We start from the raw sequence: 18439 nt of genomic DNA, 5'->3' as shown, positions 1-18439 counted from the left end.
AATGTCTTAGTTTTAGTCTAGTTTTAGTTAACTTAATACCATAAGATTTTAGTCAACTAAATCTACAGTTGATTTAGTTGACAAAAAAATATTTTGGCCGGCCCTGATGGCGTTGAAAGGCCTGATTTATACTCAGCTGTGTGCCGAAAATAGCAGATCTACAAGCTCACAAGCTACAAGCTTGTGAGCTTCAAGCTCGACACGTTGTGAGCTTGTCGGAGAGTGCACCTGCACACAGCCAAGCATAAAATGACTTGTCTTAGTTCCACTGGATCTCTTCTCCACTAGTCCCTCACTAACATTTTAGTCTATTTTCTCTCTAAATTCTCAGTACATTTAGTCATAGTTTTAGTCATCATAACTTAGTTTTTGTTAGTGAAAAGAGGCAGTCGACAAACATTTTTCGTCATAGTCTTAGTCGACGAAATGAACACTGACCTGGAACAGCTCCGACTCCGCCATGTGCGCGGCCAGCCGCGTGAGCGACTGGCGGCCGCTCCCGCCCATGCCCACCAGCAGGGCGTGGCCCCGCGGCTGCTTGAGGACGCGGGAGATGCGGCAGACGTGCTCGATGGCGAAGCGGAACAGCACCAGGTTCATGGGCGCCTTGCTGACGTTGTTGAACTCCTCCAGGTGCGACTCCGCCACCCGCCGCAGCCTGTTCAGGTCGGACACCTCGCGGTAGAGGCGGTCCTCCCCCTTGGGGTCGTGGAAGTCGCAGAACATGAGGCTGCGGAGGTCGTCCTCGGTGGCCCGGCCGACCCAGTCCGGGTTCAGGTGCTGGAAGAGGAAGTGGAAGTTCTCCTTCAGGTGGTCCCGGCACACCACCTCCAGGTGGCTCACCAGCCACGCCCGGTCCGAGTCGTGCACTAGACGGTCATAGTATACCCTCTGGACCTGTTGGCGGTACAGTACCAGTGGACGTGGTCCATAGAGAAAGGTGGGGAGAGAGGGCAAAATCCTAATTCACATATCACATAGGGGTTTTTAAATCACTTTGATGGGGGCGCCGATGGCCTAGTGGTTAAGGCGCATACCACAGGCTCTAATGCAGCCTGACAGCAAGCCATGGGTTTGTTTCCCGAGCCTGATGACTTTTCCTGCATGTCAGTCCCTGTCTCCCTCCCTGTCGCTATACACTATACTATCCAAATAAAGGCAGAAAAGCCCCCAAAAATATATTTTATAAAAAATAAAGAAAATCACTAAAATCACGAAAATCACATTAATAAATGTTTTGTTTAAGTGAAATGTTTTCCCATCACAATGTCTACAGTACATGCATTGCAACCATGATGCATTATACAGAACAAATTGTTCACCTGATCTACAGTATCGCAATCCGTCTGTTGATCTTAAAACGTTACCTCATGCACCCATAGGCGCTTGATGGCAGCGGGCTCGTCAGCTGTCTCGGGCCGCGATAGGCAGATGCCTTGGATGACGCGGGAGAAGTCCCGCAGATTGAAGAGGTAGTGGGACTTGGCGGGAGTGGGCAGCAGGTTCTTTGTGGCCTCTTGGTACACTGACATGGTGCCGTTGACGATCTGAGAGGTCAGGTCAGCAAACGTCTTGGGGAAGTCAAACCTGTAATGGAAACGGTCAGTTACTGGACTGCTTGATTGCTTGATTAATATACATTACACACATTTGAAGGCGAATAATATGACATGGTTATCAGCAGGAATTAGCCAAAACCTGCCACTCCCTTGACTCTATTCTCACCAAAATGAACAGACAATGAGTGAATGTTTCTAAATTGATACTAACAATTACAGTATTTGCAGTGTAACTTACTTGATTATCTTTATGCTTTATCAATAGGAAATATAAAGTGTGTATAAAGTGTCTGAGCTACAAGTTTGTGTGGAGTTGGTGTTGTACAGTATATATGTTGTTCTAATTATTCTTATATTGTTTGTCTTTTTATTACTATTATCAATGTTGCTACAACGTTGGAGGAGCCGAACAAAAGGAAATGTGATTATTATGTACCTGCACGCAAGATGTAACATTAAAGACCACCTTGAACCTTGACTACAGTTCATTGACCATTACCGAAAACAACGGCAGAAAAAGGATTAAACGTCTCTGTTCCAGATGTGCTTGGGATCAGGTTATGAGGGTGGGTGAAGGGTGTCATGAAACTGGCATGGTGCCACACAGTTCAAGACAGCCCTGTTGGAGAGAGCCCTCATGGGTGTTTTATGCAAATAGGGCCACACTGGCACCTAATGTTCCATAACAATATTATGCTCATTAGCGATCTCACTATGGCACTACAGTAATGTACTGTAATTGTCTCACTTTAGTCCCAACTAGGGACCAGTGTTGATTTTGTCACCAAATTTTGATTTAGTGTTAGTCATAGTCTTTTGAATAAAATTCAAATGTACGAAAGCTGCTTTTGTCTTACTTTTGTTTTACGATACTGTATATAATACAGCTGATTTGTTGGATAAAAGCTACTACTATCCAGTGCATTTTTAATCATACGCACCGTGTGGTGAGATGCCAGTCAAGGATCCTGGAGAAGATGGTGTACATGGTTTTCTCGTCAAAATCATTAATGGTAACCGCGTTGAAGTGGCGCAGGAAGCGAGGCGTTATGGGGTTTCTCCCCCCGCCTAGAAAAGAGAGAAGCACAATAAAACCTAACGTTCCCGTGGGGCGGAAACCTTGTATGTCCGAAAACATTTTTTATAGTGAAAATAGCCAATCAACAAGCTTTTGAAAGTTTAGATCTGCTATTTTCACTACCTTTTTGCAACACTCTTGTGTCATTAAGCAGGGCATTAATTTAAGAAAAGACAAAAAATTGAAACATGGAGATACGAGGTTGCTGCCCGACAGCGACGATAATGAACATCCGGGGATGTAAAAAATCACAATTCTCCTCCTCGACTCACCTGTTGGGCCCATGGCACACACTATCTGGACGTCCACCAGATTGATCATGGTGCAGTCCTTCATGTCGTACCAGTTTCGGTGGTCCAGCCATTGCCTCAGCAACTCCACGGGGGGCTGGGCGCCGTACGTCTCCCTGGCCGGCATGTTCACATCATCCACAAACACCACCTGGCAAAACGCAGCATCAGCGTAGTGGGTATTTGAATAGATACAGCAATACAATATACAGCATGAAGCCTGTTTGGAACTGTATCTATTACTAGATGCATGTAAGACCAGCTAATGCTTCATTTATACTCCGTTGTACGGCTGTCACTTGCGAAACTAGCAGATCTACAAGCTGAAGTATTGTGGGAAACCATTGATAACCCACATCTGCACTCTATGGCGCTCATATACAAATGCATTTCACATCTTACAGTACAGTATGAGTGCCATAGAGGAAACCAATTGGGGGGGTAGACATCACGGCGAGGACTTGAGGGAGAGCGGTGCCCGGCGTGAAGTCGTTAGGATAGGCGGTGGTCCAGAACAACTGCCTATCCCTATCCTAACTACTTGACACAGACAGAAAGACAGACAGACAGACAGACAGACAGACAGACAGACAGACAGACAGACAAACGGTACAACAGGTACTCTGGCAACGGTACAATCAGGGGTGCAATGCTCACTGGGCGGCCTTGCACGCCGCGCCGGAACCTATTTGACCAGGAGCACACGCAGGCACACGCATAGATTTAAAACTACTTTAAATTCGCACCTCAACAAAGTTTTCAAAGGCTCCCGACTCACACCTAGCGAATTAACATAGGAATAAGCCTAGATGCATATCAATTGTCCATTGTGTGACTTGCAGTGTAGGTGTTAAGCGACGTGCGCGTCATGTCATTGAAATAGAGTGCAAGAACATACCAAATGAGCATTGCATGCCTGGGTACAATGGGTATTGCATAACAGGGTGGGGCATGCATTCCCGACTTGCATCTTTCCCAAGTAGGCTGGTGCCCAACGGCCTAGTAGTTAAGTTTATTTTTCTTTACTATTAATAATAAAGAGCTCAGACTTTGAAGGTAAAATGACGAGTCTGACCCAGATCCACAGTGAATCTAATAGCAAGAATGAACAACATGAAGTCAGACCATTTTCTTCCCCAGTGGAGGTCCAAACACTCCCTTGCGCCTCTTATCCAGCTTGGACATAATGATGCTCTGAGTCTGGGCCGCTGTGGTCTGGGCTGAGAAGTTGATCAGCAGCGGATTGTACACATTCTTCTGCAGTCGTCTCAACAGGAAGTCCTAAACAGGAGATATCAAATACAAACACAAATACAAGTATAACATGTATGTACTATTCTGTATGTATACAGTGTATATACAGTACATACTAGTGTTGATTTTGACAGCAAATTTTGATTACGTTTTAGTCATAGTCTTTTGAATAAAATTCCATTTAGTTTTAGTCATATTTTAGTCATCTGAAATGTTTTAGTTTTTGTCTAGTTTCAGTCGACTAAATATCATAAGATTGTAGTCGACTAAATCTACAGTTGATTTAGTCGACTAAAATGTATGTTGGCGGTGCCTTGATGGCGTCGTAATGGCTGATTTTACACTCGGTTGCATGCCGAAAATAGCCGATCTACAAGCTCACAACGCGTCGCATAGATCATTTTCAGCATGCACAGCAGTGGCGGAGCGTCCGGGGAGGCCAGGGAGGCGGCCGCCTCCCGGCCCACGACCCTGGAGGGCCCGGGCCGTCAGATAATAAATCGGTAAAATCAGGCAAAAATAAGAATTAAACAACATAACCCTGACCTAACCCTACCCTAACCCTAAAACCGAAATAAAGTGACAAAAAGACCCCCAAAAAGTGACCGAATCTGCACAAAACCTGCAAAATTTTGCACGCTGGATGTTTCCCAGTTGGACTTCAGGGTCTGAGGGCATCGACCCTTCATTATTTTGCGTATTATGCCTAGAAGATCAGAGAAGGCTTAACCAGACTAGACTCTCACTTCACCGTAAAAACGATAGTGGCGTCGAGGGCATTCAGTATACATGGCAGACGGACCACTTACTATGATGTAGACACTCTTGCCTGTACCGGTTGGACCGATGAAGATAGTGGGCTTCTGGTGGGTGATGAGCAGCTCCATGAGGGCTGTGTAGCGCACCGTGTTCTCAGTGGGCACAATGATCTCATTGAACTGAATTTCCCTTGGGATAGGGGGCGCTGCCTTCAACTCGTCAGTCCAGAGCTCCCACCTGCCTGGGCCCTAATGAACATGGAGGAGGACGAAGAGCAGTGGCGGGAAAAGTTCTCACATTTTTTACTTAATTAAAAGTATCAATACTGCAATGTAGAAATACTCCGTTACAAGTTAAGTCCGGAATTCAAAAGTACTCATTATGCAGTACTTTTACTCTTTTGCATATTTTCAAAAGTATAAAATTCTTTTGAAAATAGCAGATCTACAAGCTCAGAACGCGAAGAAGAAGAAGAAGAAGAAGAAGAAGAAGAAGAAGAAGAAGAAGAGTGCATTGCATGGAACAGAGTGAGGACAGTGTAATTCCCTTTTTATCTAACCCTCAACGGGTGCCCACCTCCTTGATGAAGCGATACTGGTACACTGTTCCATCAGCGGGAAGGGGCACGGTCAGCTGTTTGGGCGGAGGCTCTACGGTAGCCAGGATGCCGTGACGGGCCCTCGTCTCTTCGCTCAGGGGGCCGTCCAGGACCTCTCGGACCACTCTGTCGAACTTGACCCGGCCGGCCTCGTCGCAGCTGGCGCCCACCGACCACACGAGGCAGAACACAAAAATGCCCTGCGGGAAAGGAAGAGCTCATCCTTTAGTATTCCTAGGCTGCTAAAATAGGAAGAAACACATTTCATCTTGTGATCTTTGGACAGAAGACTGGTTGTGGCTGTTGTTGTCTTGTGTTGCAAACACAAAGTAACGAATAGCTTTTATATTGTAACGAAGCATTTATGCATGCATTTTGTCTGTTTTTGTGAAACAAAGGGTATTACAATTCTATTCTCTTTTTAATGTCCAATATTTAAGTTCAAAAAGTTAACATAAGTATAACTAAATGCATTTGAAATTAAATAAAAATGTTACTTTTCAGAAATCAAAAATAGCAAAAAAGGAATCTGGATTCTAATTCAGAAATAGCAAAAATAGCAGATCTACAAGCTAAAAACGCGTCGCACTGCGACGCGTTTTGAGCTTGTAGATCGGCTATTTTTGCTACTTTTGTGTGACATAGAATGGCCCGACAGAATATGCAATGTGGCCCTCTGGAGTGAGTGTGGAAATATAGTGGCCCTCTCCATCATCAAAGCTGCCCACCCCTGATATAGATAGTGTGTATGTGTGTGTGTCTGAATAGTGACTTGAAGTTTGATGTGTCACCTCTCACCACAAACACATTTACGTGTCTCACCTCCCACCACAAGCATGTTTTAATCTCGGATGTAGATCCACAGACTGCATTAAGTTAATGTGAGGGCCGCATGTGGTCCCCGGGCCACCAGTTGCCCATGTATCTATCTGATAGATCCATCCCTTTCACATCTTTTTAGTTTGTTTTTGTTTTTCATCTCCGACTGGCTGATAATATTACTAACACTTGGTATTGGTATCCCTCACACAGTGAAAGCAATTCACAGAGTGGTCAATGATCTCTTCCAAGTGCCCCACCCCCTTTATTTCTGCAGAAATATTGAAATCATTTAATATGCATAAGAACAATGCTGTAACCAGGAGCAAGCATGCAGCAGACCCTCCTCTCACCTCCAACCAGGAGCAAACATCCGTCTCATCCATACTGTTCATTTTGGCCTCATCACAGAACTCATCCATCATGCAGTCCATCAGGTTCATCAGGGAGTTGACCAGGTTTGTGTCCGAGGTCGGGGACAACTCCTGAAAGCAATCACAAAAGGGGTCAGCCATCTTTAAATTGCAATGGTCTCTAAATAAAACCTAAACCTTCATAAACTGTCAATGTTGAGGCAACACCCAAGTGGCTGAGAGAACCTAACCCGAAATTATAATCCATGATTTAAAAACGATATGAATAGATAAATGAATAAATAAAGTGATGGAATGTTCACTCAATACTGAACATCTTTAGTTCATACTGCACATGGACGTGTTTAAACCAGGGGTCTTCAACAGTGGGTCCGGGACCCCTAGGGGGTCCTCAGAGCTACTACAGGGGGTTCGCCAAATCTTTGTGTGATATGATTTTTTTTTTTACATTAACCACTTCAACCCTAGCAACCCTTTTCTGAGGAGAACTTTAGCCCAAAATGGCAGATCTACAAGCTCACAACGCCTCGCGCTGCGAGGCGTTGTGAGCTTGTAGATCAGCTATTTTTGGCAAAGAGTTATAGGTGTAGAGGGAAAAAAGAGCAGCAAAAGTTTATCTGAAACACAATTTTATACAGAGGGGGTCCCTGCTTCATCTCTCTCTCAGCTAGGGGGTCCTTGGCCTGAGAACGTTGAAGACCCCTGGTTTAAACAGTTCATTTGTTGACAGAGGTTCAAATCTCTAGTACTGTACCTTGGTGTTTTTCCTGATGAGCTGTAGGCAGGCAGGCAGAATGCGGTCAAAAAGGCCAGTGATGAGTTCTTTGTGCGTGGCACTTATGGCGGCGGGCAGCGTGTTCAGCCAGGACAGCATCAGAGGACGCCAGCCCAGCATGTGAGGCTCCATGTAGACCATGCCGCAGCGGGACACCTATACACACACACACACACACACACACACACACACACACACACACACACAGGGACGTGCAGAGAATGTTAGAGAGGCAGGGGTTGAAATTCCCTAAAAAGGGCACTTTTAGAAAGAAATAGCAAAAATAGCAGATCTACAAGCTCTCAACGCGTCGCAGCGCGACGCGTTGTGAGCTTGTAGATCTGCTATTTTTTTTATTTTTGCTACGCCGTATGTCAGTATAGCTACTGAAGTTGCGGCGTACGACATGGATTTCTACACAGAGGACAATTCCTTCAAGGCAAAATGCTGCGTTTAAGTTCAGGAGAGTTCGGAAAAAAACACAATTCTCCTTGATGCTGCCTTCGGGTATGGCATGGAAAGGGGGGCGTTTGCATTTCTTTCACCATAGTAAATGCTGCATTCATGGTCTGGAGAGGCCAGTTTTTTACAGACGGGTCAAAGGGCAGGGGCTGAAGCCCCCTTTGATGTCTATGTGTGCACACACACACACACACACACACACACACACACACACACACACACACACACACACACACACACACACACACACACACACACACACACACACACACACACACACACACACACACACACACACACACACACACACACACACACACACACAGACATTCTGTATCGTCATTTTTATTGGAAGGTTCGAGAAGAGTTTTTTTTTAAATGTTAATCATGATGGATATTAATGACTCACAATGTATGAATTGTTTTGTTTGAAAAAGAGACATTTGAATTGGCATACTTTGTGTCTCGAGTGGCGAGACTTCTTACCGTAGCAGGTGAGGCCACCTCCAGGTCCATAGGCTCAAAGATGAGGCTCATTTGCGGGGACATCTGGATGATCTCGCCGCTTGTCAGACAAAGTTTCTTGTTGTCATCAAGCACCGTGTTCATGTTTTCAATCCACACTGCGTCTACCGGGCCATCGAAGATCAACCATTTCCTGTCTGGGCTCTAAGGAGATAGGGATCTTTACTCGCAAAGCCTAATTTATACTTACTATAAAACAATTTCCATCTAACAAGCTTGAACGACAACGTTGCTGAAGTAGGTTTGATCTTTTACTTTAGTCTGACATTTTTGTGCATGCCCTTTAAGAGTTCAATAACAACTGGATTGTGTGTGTGGTCACGCTGCCAATGTACCATCACATTAACATTTATTCGGTTTAGGAGACACCTGCATCTCTTCAAAACACCGAGAAGAATTAGGTAAATTCAGAGGAAGTGACAGGTTGAACAATGGGTCGTAGGAAAAGGTATGCTGACAAACACCAGCATCAGGAAGTTGCCCTTGGTGCCGCAATCCCCCACCACGTACTGTGGAGCTTCAGGGATGAATAGGTACATAATGTATTGTATGAACAGTACTGTATGTGTGAAGCAGTGCACTACTGAGAAAGAGCATGTGTGCTCAGTAGACTGAGTGATGACTATGTTCTGAGAGTTTATGCAATTGCACTTCCGTTCAAATTAAATAAACCTCACAAAAGTGACAAAAAACGTAACAAAATGAAGCTCAAATTTGTCATGCTAGAGTTTGTACATTACTAAAATGGTTGGAACAAATTTCACTGTGGGGACAATAAAGTATATCTTATACTGGTGCACTTGCAAATTATTATTAAAAACACATATATTATTATGAAAAAAAGCTTCGGAGCTTAACAAAAAAATGTTAAAGTGTAAAATATTGCATTTGGCTCAGTCCTAGTGGACTGATTCATTTTTTTGGTCTAATGAAACCCAATTGCACCATGACCCCGCCAAAGATCACCAACCACACTACCTGTGAGACAGCGAAGGCTCTGTAGCTGACTGCAAGGATGCCGTCAGACCACTCATGAGAGACAGGGTCAAACTGGCCGTACAGCTGGCCCATGGTGACAGACTTGGGGTTGATGACTGTAATCTGGACCTGGTTCTCATGCATCAGACCCTAGTTGGACACATGGCATACATTTTAATTTACATACAAGCACATATACACAAGATCTCGGTAAGGTAGTTACATCAGTGTCATCTTTTTAAGCTATGATATGGGACTTATTTGAGTTGGAGGCGGTCTCCCGATTCTTACATTGAGCAATCTAGACCCCCTGGTGTAGGCCACCTACTGGGTGACAATGTCGAGTTATTTGAAGCATAACAGCATTGTTGTTAGGTGAAAAGATGCTAGGTCGGCACCAATCTCAATCCATTCTAAATACATGTATTATTTAGTAATTTATTGACAAACATTTCTGCTGACAGAATCAATCGACTTGGGAGTCTACTAACTTGTCGGCCGGGAGATCCATATATTTTATTATTATAATTATAAAATTATCAATATTACAATAGATGTTATTACTAATAACTAGGCCGATGCCCGTTGGTAACGATGCCGTAGGGAAAGCATGCCCCTCTGATTGTGCAATACCCAATGTACCTGTTGTACCCATTGTCAGAGTACTTTGTGCAGTAACCCTTACCATAGCACTTGGAGGCCAGTCTTTGATGTCAGTAAAATAACATCATATTGATGACATCAGGGATCAAAAGGGACACTCAGTATTTTACTTGTCTGTCTGCCTGTGTCCCTTATATGCCCAAATATGGAGAGATCTGTATCTGTCTGTCTGTGTCCCTTTAATGCCCATATATGGAGATCCCTGATGTCATCAATATGACATATTACTGGCATCAGTCGGACGTTCAGACAGAAATTCCATCCTTTCTTCACTGCACGGCTGCACGGATACGCACAGCGAGTTTGAAGTCCATCGGACGGATGGTTATCGAGATATGCAGTGGACACGTGTACGAGCGCACGCACGCACGAGCACGAGCGGACGCACACACGAGCGCATGAGCGCACGCACGCACGCAGAGATTTATAGATGGATTATAATGATGTCACTCCAGCAACGGTGTGACTTTTGGACGATCACTTTGAATGTGCACTTGCTGCTGCTGCTCTACAGGCCACATCACCATTGCTTGCAGGCACTCCTGTTTGAAGTTGATTTAAATAACATAAAGGTCGACATCACCACGTGGCAATGTCAAAGCGGGCCTCCACGCCCATGAAGCCTTTGCCCAAACGGGAGAGACTGACTTATACCCAGGCTCAGCGTATGGTGGAGTTGGAGGTTGATGGCTGCGTGCACCAGCTTAGCATTTACGACAAGATGGACGTCATCAAAGACAATGACCCGACGGCCCAGGAGATCATGAAGTTCAACAGCAAGAAGGAGAACAATGAGAAGCCACAGCAGGTTCTGGTTCGCTCTGTGCGCCTCCAAAACGACCAGGAGAAGAAGAACGCGGCACTGGCGGCCACACACGGTGGCACCGGCCACCATCGAGGAAGTGGGCGCACACTGTTGGAACCCAAGTTCCGCATAGTAGAGTACAATCTGCCAGCAGTGCCTCAGAGGCACAAGGCGTACTACAAGTACACAGAGAAGACGGCGGAGGAGCTAAACGAGGAGGTTGAGTATGACATGGACGAGGAGGACCACGCCTGGCTGGAGCTGATCAATGAGAAGAGGAAGAGCAAGGGCATCAGCCAGGTATCCTACAACCTCTTCGAATTCCTCATGGACCGATTCGAGAAGGAGTCCTACTTTGCCATACAGGGCCAAAGCGACCCGCAGTCACTGGTGGACGAGGACGCCGTTTGCTGCATCTGCATGGATGGAGATGGGGCCGACAGCGACCTCATCCTCTTCTGTGATTCATGCAACATTGCTGTGCACCAGGGGTGTTACGGTGTGCCCTACATCCCAGAGGGTCAGTGGCTGTGCCGCCATTGCCTCCAGTACCCGTCCCGACCTGCCAAGTGTGTTTTCTGCCCTAACCGGGGAGGCGCCCTGAAGAAGACGGACGATGACCGCTGGGGACATGTGGCGTGCGCCCTGTGGGTGCCGGAGGTGGGATTCTCTGACACGGTCTTCATCGAGCCCATCAGTGGCATCAGCGATATCCCGCCCGCCCGCTGGAAGCTCACCTGTTACCTCTGTAAGGAGAAAGGGGCAGGGGCCTGCATCCAGTGCTACAAAGTCAAATGTTACACTGCCTTCCACGTCAGCTGCGCTCAAAAGGCCGGCCTATACATGAAGATAGAACCAGTGAAAGAAGAGACAGAATCGGGCATCACAACATTCACAGTAAAAAAGACTGCTTACTGCTGTGCCCATACACCTGATGGCTGTGACAAGAGCCCCCTCAACATCTATGAGGAGGCTCACTCCAAACGCACTGCTCACCACAAACGAGGGGAGAAAAGAGGCAGTGATGGGTTAAAAGGCTGGCAGAAAATGAGGTGTAAACAGGAAGAACCGGAGCCAGAGTTGGAGGTGCCTGCCAGCTCTGGACCCAGCATAACAGCCTCAAGTTTGGATGCAATTCTCAACCAGGTGGCTGTCCAGAGGAAGAGGCCTTTAGTGGAGCGTGTCCTGAGCTATTGGGTGCTTAAGAGGCAGTCAAGAAACAACGTGCCACTAATCAGAAGGATCCAGGCCACCAAACCTCAGCCTCAGAAAACAAAGCAACTGCAGGAATGCAGGTTGGAGAGTAATCCAGCATTGAAGGAGCAACTAGAGGAATGGCATTGTCTCCGTCACAACCTGGAGCGTGCTCGCCTGCTGCTAGATCTCATCAGGAAGAGGGAGAAGCTAAAAAGAGAAGAGATAAAGCTCCAGCAATCAATATTAGAGGTCCAGCTCACTCCATCCAACATTCTGCTCAGGGCGGTTCTAAATGAACTGCAAGAGAAGGACACCTACAGAAGCTTTTCTCAGCCTGTCAGCATCAAAGAGTTTCCTGACTATTTGGAACACATCAAGAAGCCCATGGCCTTTTCCACCATGAGGAAGTGCATTGATGAGCATGGCTACAAGACCCTGGAGGAGTTTGAAGCTGACTTCAATCTCATCATCTTCAACTGCATGAAGTACAACGCCAAGGACACGTTCTTCTACCAGGCTGCCGTGCAAATGCAGGACCACGGTGGGGCCATCCTCAGGAAGGCCCAGCGGGAAGCTGAGTGCATTGGCTTTGACTTCTCCAGTGGGTTACACCTCCACGAGCCCCCCAAGCTGGAAGCACGGCAACCTTTCTCCTGGGAGGATGAGAACAAGCTGCTGAACTTGCTGCTCTCTGACAATGACCTCGATGTCGTGGCGACCTCCATTCTTGCGAAAACCTCTGACACCCACAATAGACATACCAATACCTTCTTCCGCAAGTCCAAGAGTGTCAGCCAACAGCATCCACTTCAGATGGTTGAAACATTGCCATGCTCCCCAAATTTGGGTGCCAAGACTTTCCTCTCGGTTGTGGCTCCCAGACTTGAGACCCTCCTTCTTCCACGGAAGAGAACCCGAAACACCAATGGAGATGCTGAGGAGGAGGAATCCCCCATCAAACGCCTTGACAGAGGAATAGCTAACAAGTTTGTTGTTAAGGCCAGCAAACCTGCTCCCAGCTGGCCACTAGAATCGCAACAACTCTGTGCTTCCGAGTCCGGTGGGAGTCCGGGTGGGGGTGTGCAGTGTGGCACGAGCGCTGTTGTCATGCCTAGAAGTGTGGCATGCCGTAACACTGTGGATGATAAAAGCACTCTCGTACTGAGAACGGAGAGTTCACGAAAAGCATCCAAGATCGTATCATATCATGGATCCCAAAACAAAGAGGACGGAGTGTTGACACAACAGAGTCCGCCTGCCTCTGCCAGCTCCAGATGTTCTCACAGTCGAAGATACAGTCCAAATCCAATGAGAAACTCTTCCTTGTCCACATCTTTGACAACAAGCACAGCTGACAATTACTTCCTAGATCCAAGATGGTTCCTTTTGGCATCCACAAGACTATAGAAAAAGTAATTTTAGATAAAGAATAATGTAGCTTGCAACCTGTCATTAAAGTTTTGGCTTTTGCCAATGCAAATTAACCTGAGGAACTAGGATAGTGAGATTTGTAGGTTCTATATTGATAGGGAAGTCATTTTGGGTACGTTTATGATGTGGTTCCTGCTCGGCTTGGTTTGCACTCATTGTTTGTTTAAATCTAAATTCCTTGTAATAAAACTTACATTTTGCATTATACCACCTTGCTTTTGTTGCGTCCCCTTACCCATAGACCCAGAGGGTCATGCGAGCCTCTTTGGACGGGACACCGCATATTAATGAACACCACACATAAAATGTAGTAGTCCCCATACAGAAAACAAGCAACAGGGCAAAATAGGGCCCTATAACTAAAATATAGCTAGTAAAGATCCTCGCACAAAGATGTAATATGAACAGAGTGTGGTACTGTGCTATTAAATCAATACATTAATTACTAAATACATTGTAATATGTTTAGTATTAGCCACAGGACCACCCCATATCTATCAGATCCAACAATTGTTGCTGTCAGGTAGAAACCTTTTATCTCCATGTTTCAACTTAGGGCATTAATTAGGGCATTAATTAATTTATTAAAAAGTCACACCCAGTGTGAAGTGGGCGGTGTGTGGTCATCACAACATGACTCACTTAAAAAAAACATAAATGTGTTTTTTTAAGTCCATACTGCTATTCATAGGGCTGCACATGTGTCATGTGTTTCGCTAGCCAATCACAGTCCTGAATTTGCAAAGTCAGCCAATCACATTACAGCTAGTGGTGATGACACTAGCTGTAATGTGATTGGCTGACTTTGCAAAAGTATAGATTTGCATTGACTGTGGAAGGGTTAGCGTTGTAGACTGCGTTGTAGACTATTGGCCAATCACGGTGCAGGATTGGTCAGTGTCCAAACCTCACTTATAGGGGGCGGTTACACCGCCCCAAAAACACAAAAACTTAAGAATATGGAGATATGGTTTCTGCCCGACAGCAACGACATAAAACCTTCTCATACAAGGTTTCCACCCGCCTATAGCCCACCAGGTGGCGTAAAGTAGCTGCGTAGCTGACCTTCTCACAGATGTCTCGCAGCGCCCCGGCTAGCACCCGGTAAGCACAGGTCTTCCCTCCAAAGGGTTCGCCCACCAGCATGAAGCCGTGTCGGACGATCATCATCTCGTAGATCTGCAGGATCTTCTCCGCAAACAAGTCTGTGACCTGCAGGTTCAGTCGCTTGCTGTTGTCTCTGATGGCCTCCAGAAGGATCTTGTAGTCTGGCTTGGGGAGCTTGACCCCCGGGAAGAGGTCTGAGGTGATACCCTGGATATTGGTTGAGAAGATGGGAGGAGATTCTAAACATGTGCTCGTAAGTGTGTGCATGTGGAGGCGCACATACTCACTACACACAGATAACACAGCTGGGCCTGTCACAATTATTACATAATCGCCTAATCGCAATTCATTTTAGATAATCACAATTATTTTTGCATAATAGTCAGAATCGTTTCCATGTAGAGAAAGGTTCACACATTTTTTGAAACATTTTCATTTTTTTTTGTATAAAATATTAAATATGGCCTATTTTGGCCATAATACTATTATGGCCAAAATATAATATATATATATATATATTCACTTTGATTATTGGTGTCGTTCATTGTCAGTCATTTCTTTTTTTGTTTTATCTGCCCATGTGCGACTTTTATTTACAAGGCCTAAAACCACACAATTAAACCGTTAATCGCAAATATTTGTCAAATATATATATCTTTTAAATGAAGTAAAATTTCATAATCGTGACAGCCCTAAACACAGCACGCTCATGCATAGGCAAAAACATTTTGTTTTCTTTTTCGTTTCTTGATAAAAAAAACTTTTTTTGGTTGCCAATGCGCGAACCCAACGGCACCTTCCCGCGACCCCACTTTATATGTATTTAATCATAATAATGAAAATAATAGAAACACATTTGACATTTGATTTGGAGCAAATATCTACTAAAAAACAAAAACAAAATTATCAAAAGTTTAAAATCACACAAAGGCATAGAGCCAGTGCAGACAAGCAAATGCCTGGAAGGAAGGATTTTTGTCCTTTTTTAAAAATATCAACAGACTGTGGTGCTCTCAGAAGGCCCGGTCGCCCATATTCATATATTAATTAATTAATGCAATCAATCAATCAATCAATCATTCAATCAATCAATCAACTTGCTCCCCACCCATCCATCACACCTCAAAGAGTGGCAGATCATGCGCCAGAAACTTGGGGCGATTGACATCGATGATGGACCTAAGCAACAGAATGTCTTCATTCTCTTCTGGGTAACTCAGCTGAAATGACAGAGGAACAAGAAAGTGTCAAAGAGAGTGAGAAAGTGTACTGTATGTGTGTGGGGGATATCCTTTTAAAAGGAGGAATCTGCCGGAGCAGGTGACAACAGTGGAGTTATGGAGTTAAATAGAGATATAGGTAGCTTGTGGCAGCATCAACGGCGCATAAGCTACAATGGAGAATAATGCATTATAAAGATCATTTTTGTGCTATATGGCAGTAAACAGCAAGGTAACCAGCAGCGTTAGGGTTAATTGGGGTGTGAAATCTTGCGGCTCTTCCTCGCTGATGAATTCACACTTTTCTGTGTTAATACAGATTTGTTCAAATAATGCAAAACAAGGACACTTGTCTCAAGCAGTGCATGTACGACGTTGCACCCGGGTGGTTTTATGTTCTAGCAGGGAGCTCTAAAAAGTTGGACCCGTTCCGAAATGGAACCCGGCCTTGTTACCCAAACCCATAGGCAAAAAATAATAATAAATAATAATAATAAGACAACTTTTAAACAGAGACCCAGTCGAAACAGACCAGAGGACAGTCAGGACCTGTGTCCTAAAGGGGCTCCCAGACCGCACCGAATCGGGGCCGAATCGGCGTCGGGAAGCGTCGTATATAGTCGGCCAGTCGGTTAGGGGTCCGTCGGGGGTCCGTCGGGAACTTTTCGGCCGACCCAGGGCCGACCGGACATGTCCAGTCGGGCTAGCCAACGGGCTAGCCGACTGGCCGACTGGAGTAGCCATGTGGCAGAGAAGTAGTGTCAACAACATGCAGCATGCTATCTATCAGTGTTGCCAGATTATGTGAGAGAAACAAGCGACCATGTCTATGAAAACCTACATTCACTGTTTCTCATTGTCGCTCCCAGAGAGAGAGATTGATTGATTTGACCTACTTTTGCGCTGTGGTGATGTAATTAATTGGGAGCAGGTGTGTAAGATTCCAATTTTAATTGACTTTCATATACTCTTAATATTTTTTTTTTTCAAATTAGATTTGGCCTTATAGATCGAAATGTGCTCAGTTTTGGCTATTTTCTGGGTGCTAATTTCAATAAATGAATTAATGTATTTAATTTTGATTATTCGAACAACCGTTTTCAAAAATGTTGTGTACACATCAGCAGTGGTGGAAAAAGTACTCAAATGTTTTACTTGAGTAAAAGTATCAATGCACGATTTTCCTGTCAATAAGTTATTTTTTTTAGACACCAGTCCCCTGTTCGTTTGTCAACAATGATCTAAATGGGAAGGTTATTTCATCTACAAGCTGTAATTATTAATAATTAAGAAATACTATATTTTAAAGAGTGAAAAATCAACTAAAGTCATTATTAGTGCAAGTTCAAAAATAGCAGATCTACAAGCTCAGAACGTGTGCATCGCAACACGTTGTGAGCTTGTAGATCTGCTATTTTCAAATAGCTTATAGGTATAAAATAGGGCTAAAGTGGTTAATGTATGTTTTATAATGATTTATATCCTCAAATTAACTAGTAACTAAACATTTCAAATAATTGTTGTGGAGTAAAAGTATAGACAATTGGAAATACTCCAGTAAAGTAAAAGTACCTCAAAATTGTACTGAAGTACAGTACTTGAGTAAATGTACTTGTTACTTTACAAGTGACTTTGCAGGGAAACAAGCCCAAAGTCGCTTATAATAAGCAGACCTGGCTGCCCTATACCCTAGGCTGAAAGCAATGTCTCAAGAACAGCAGAGGGGGCGCTGTTTTTCCTTTTTATTTGTAAATGGGTTCCCACATTGGGCTGGGCATTAGCATTTCAATGGCAAGTCGGCTGACAGACTAAACGCCAACTTTTGCGAACCGAATACCAGTCTGTTGCAGTCTGAAGTAGTCTGAAGTAGTCTGAACGCGTCTGTTTGGTCTGTAAGGGGCTTAACGAACCCTAACGGGGCCCGATCCGACTGGACCTGACACAGAGAGATCTTAAGCGCAGCATGCTGGACAAAAAAAGGGCTATATAGCAAATTATTTAATACTAGAGCACACTTACCTACGTGGATGTACTAAGGAAAGATGCTGGTGCAGAAAGCACAAAGGAGCTGGCCAGATGTATGGAGAACCGAGATGACCAGACGCCGTTGGAGGGCTCGTCTGAGGGCGACGTAGAGAGAGAGAGCACACCTACGTCGCACCGCTGATCCGACCGATACGTCTGAGTCATAATGACGTGGGCCTTGTCAGAGTACCTGAGAGTACCCATTGTACTCTCTAGTGTGTGACACAGAACATCTGTCTGTGTCCCATTTGTGCCCATATATGGAGACAGATAGAGACAGACCTTTATGCTCATATGGAGATCCCCGATGTCATCAGTATATGCCCATATATGGGCATATCGGTGTATCCAAATTGAATGGATCCTTATATGATTTGTTTGAGTCTGATGTCATGATGACACGGTTTGTTTGGGTCTGGTGTCCTGCTGTCACAGTCAGCATGACACACGCCATATTTGGGTGTAGCTGCATTGGGAACTCCTTATATGGTAATGGCTGAGTCATAGTGACATGAGTGTG

The 18439-nt window shown here is 44.9% G+C and overlaps 2 protein-coding genes across 2 annotated transcripts in view; one reads left to right on the top strand and one right to left on the bottom strand.

Moving 5' to 3' along the window:
* dnah7 (dynein, axonemal, heavy chain 7) overlaps window positions 1-18439 on the bottom strand; it is a gene marked incomplete at its 3' end in the record, with an annotated part of 72609 nt that overhangs the window by 29932 nt on the left and 24238 nt on the right. The window contains exons 26-38 of the mRNA XM_084067228.1: window positions 15796-15894; window positions 14633-14881; window positions 9472-9621; window positions 8455-8637; window positions 7486-7662; window positions 6711-6842; window positions 5517-5738; window positions 4991-5188; window positions 4053-4208; window positions 2910-3078; window positions 2501-2627; window positions 1368-1587; window positions 439-897 (exon numbers count right to left, since the gene is read on the bottom strand). Coding sequence (XP_083923354.1) covers window positions 439-897; window positions 1368-1587; window positions 2501-2627; window positions 2910-3078; window positions 4053-4208; window positions 4991-5188; window positions 5517-5738; window positions 6711-6842; window positions 7486-7662; window positions 8455-8637; window positions 9472-9621; window positions 14633-14881; window positions 15796-15894 — 2541 coding nt within the window. The remainder of the gene's footprint in view (window positions 1-438; window positions 898-1367; window positions 1588-2500; window positions 2628-2909; window positions 3079-4052; window positions 4209-4990; window positions 5189-5516; window positions 5739-6710; window positions 6843-7485; window positions 7663-8454; window positions 8638-9471; window positions 9622-14632; window positions 14882-15795; window positions 15895-18439) is intronic.
* On the top strand, window positions 10727-13491 carry LOC311052415 (bromodomain-containing protein 1-like; the record flags this gene model as incomplete). The annotated part of the gene is made up of 2 exons (XM_084067381.1): window positions 10727-13294; window positions 13405-13491. 2 exons carry the CDS (start codon window positions 10727-10729, stop codon window positions 13489-13491), a joined length of 2655 nt encoding a protein of 884 aa, XP_083923507.1.

This window comes from Gymnoscopelus microlampas (assembly GCF_963454915.1).
Source record: "Gymnoscopelus microlampas genome assembly, chromosome: 9".
Classification (NCBI taxonomy): domain Eukaryota; kingdom Metazoa; phylum Chordata; class Actinopteri; order Myctophiformes; family Myctophidae; genus Gymnoscopelus; species Gymnoscopelus microlampas.
Note: the sequence above shows the minus strand (reverse complement) of the source record. Positions and strands in the feature narration are given on the sequence as shown.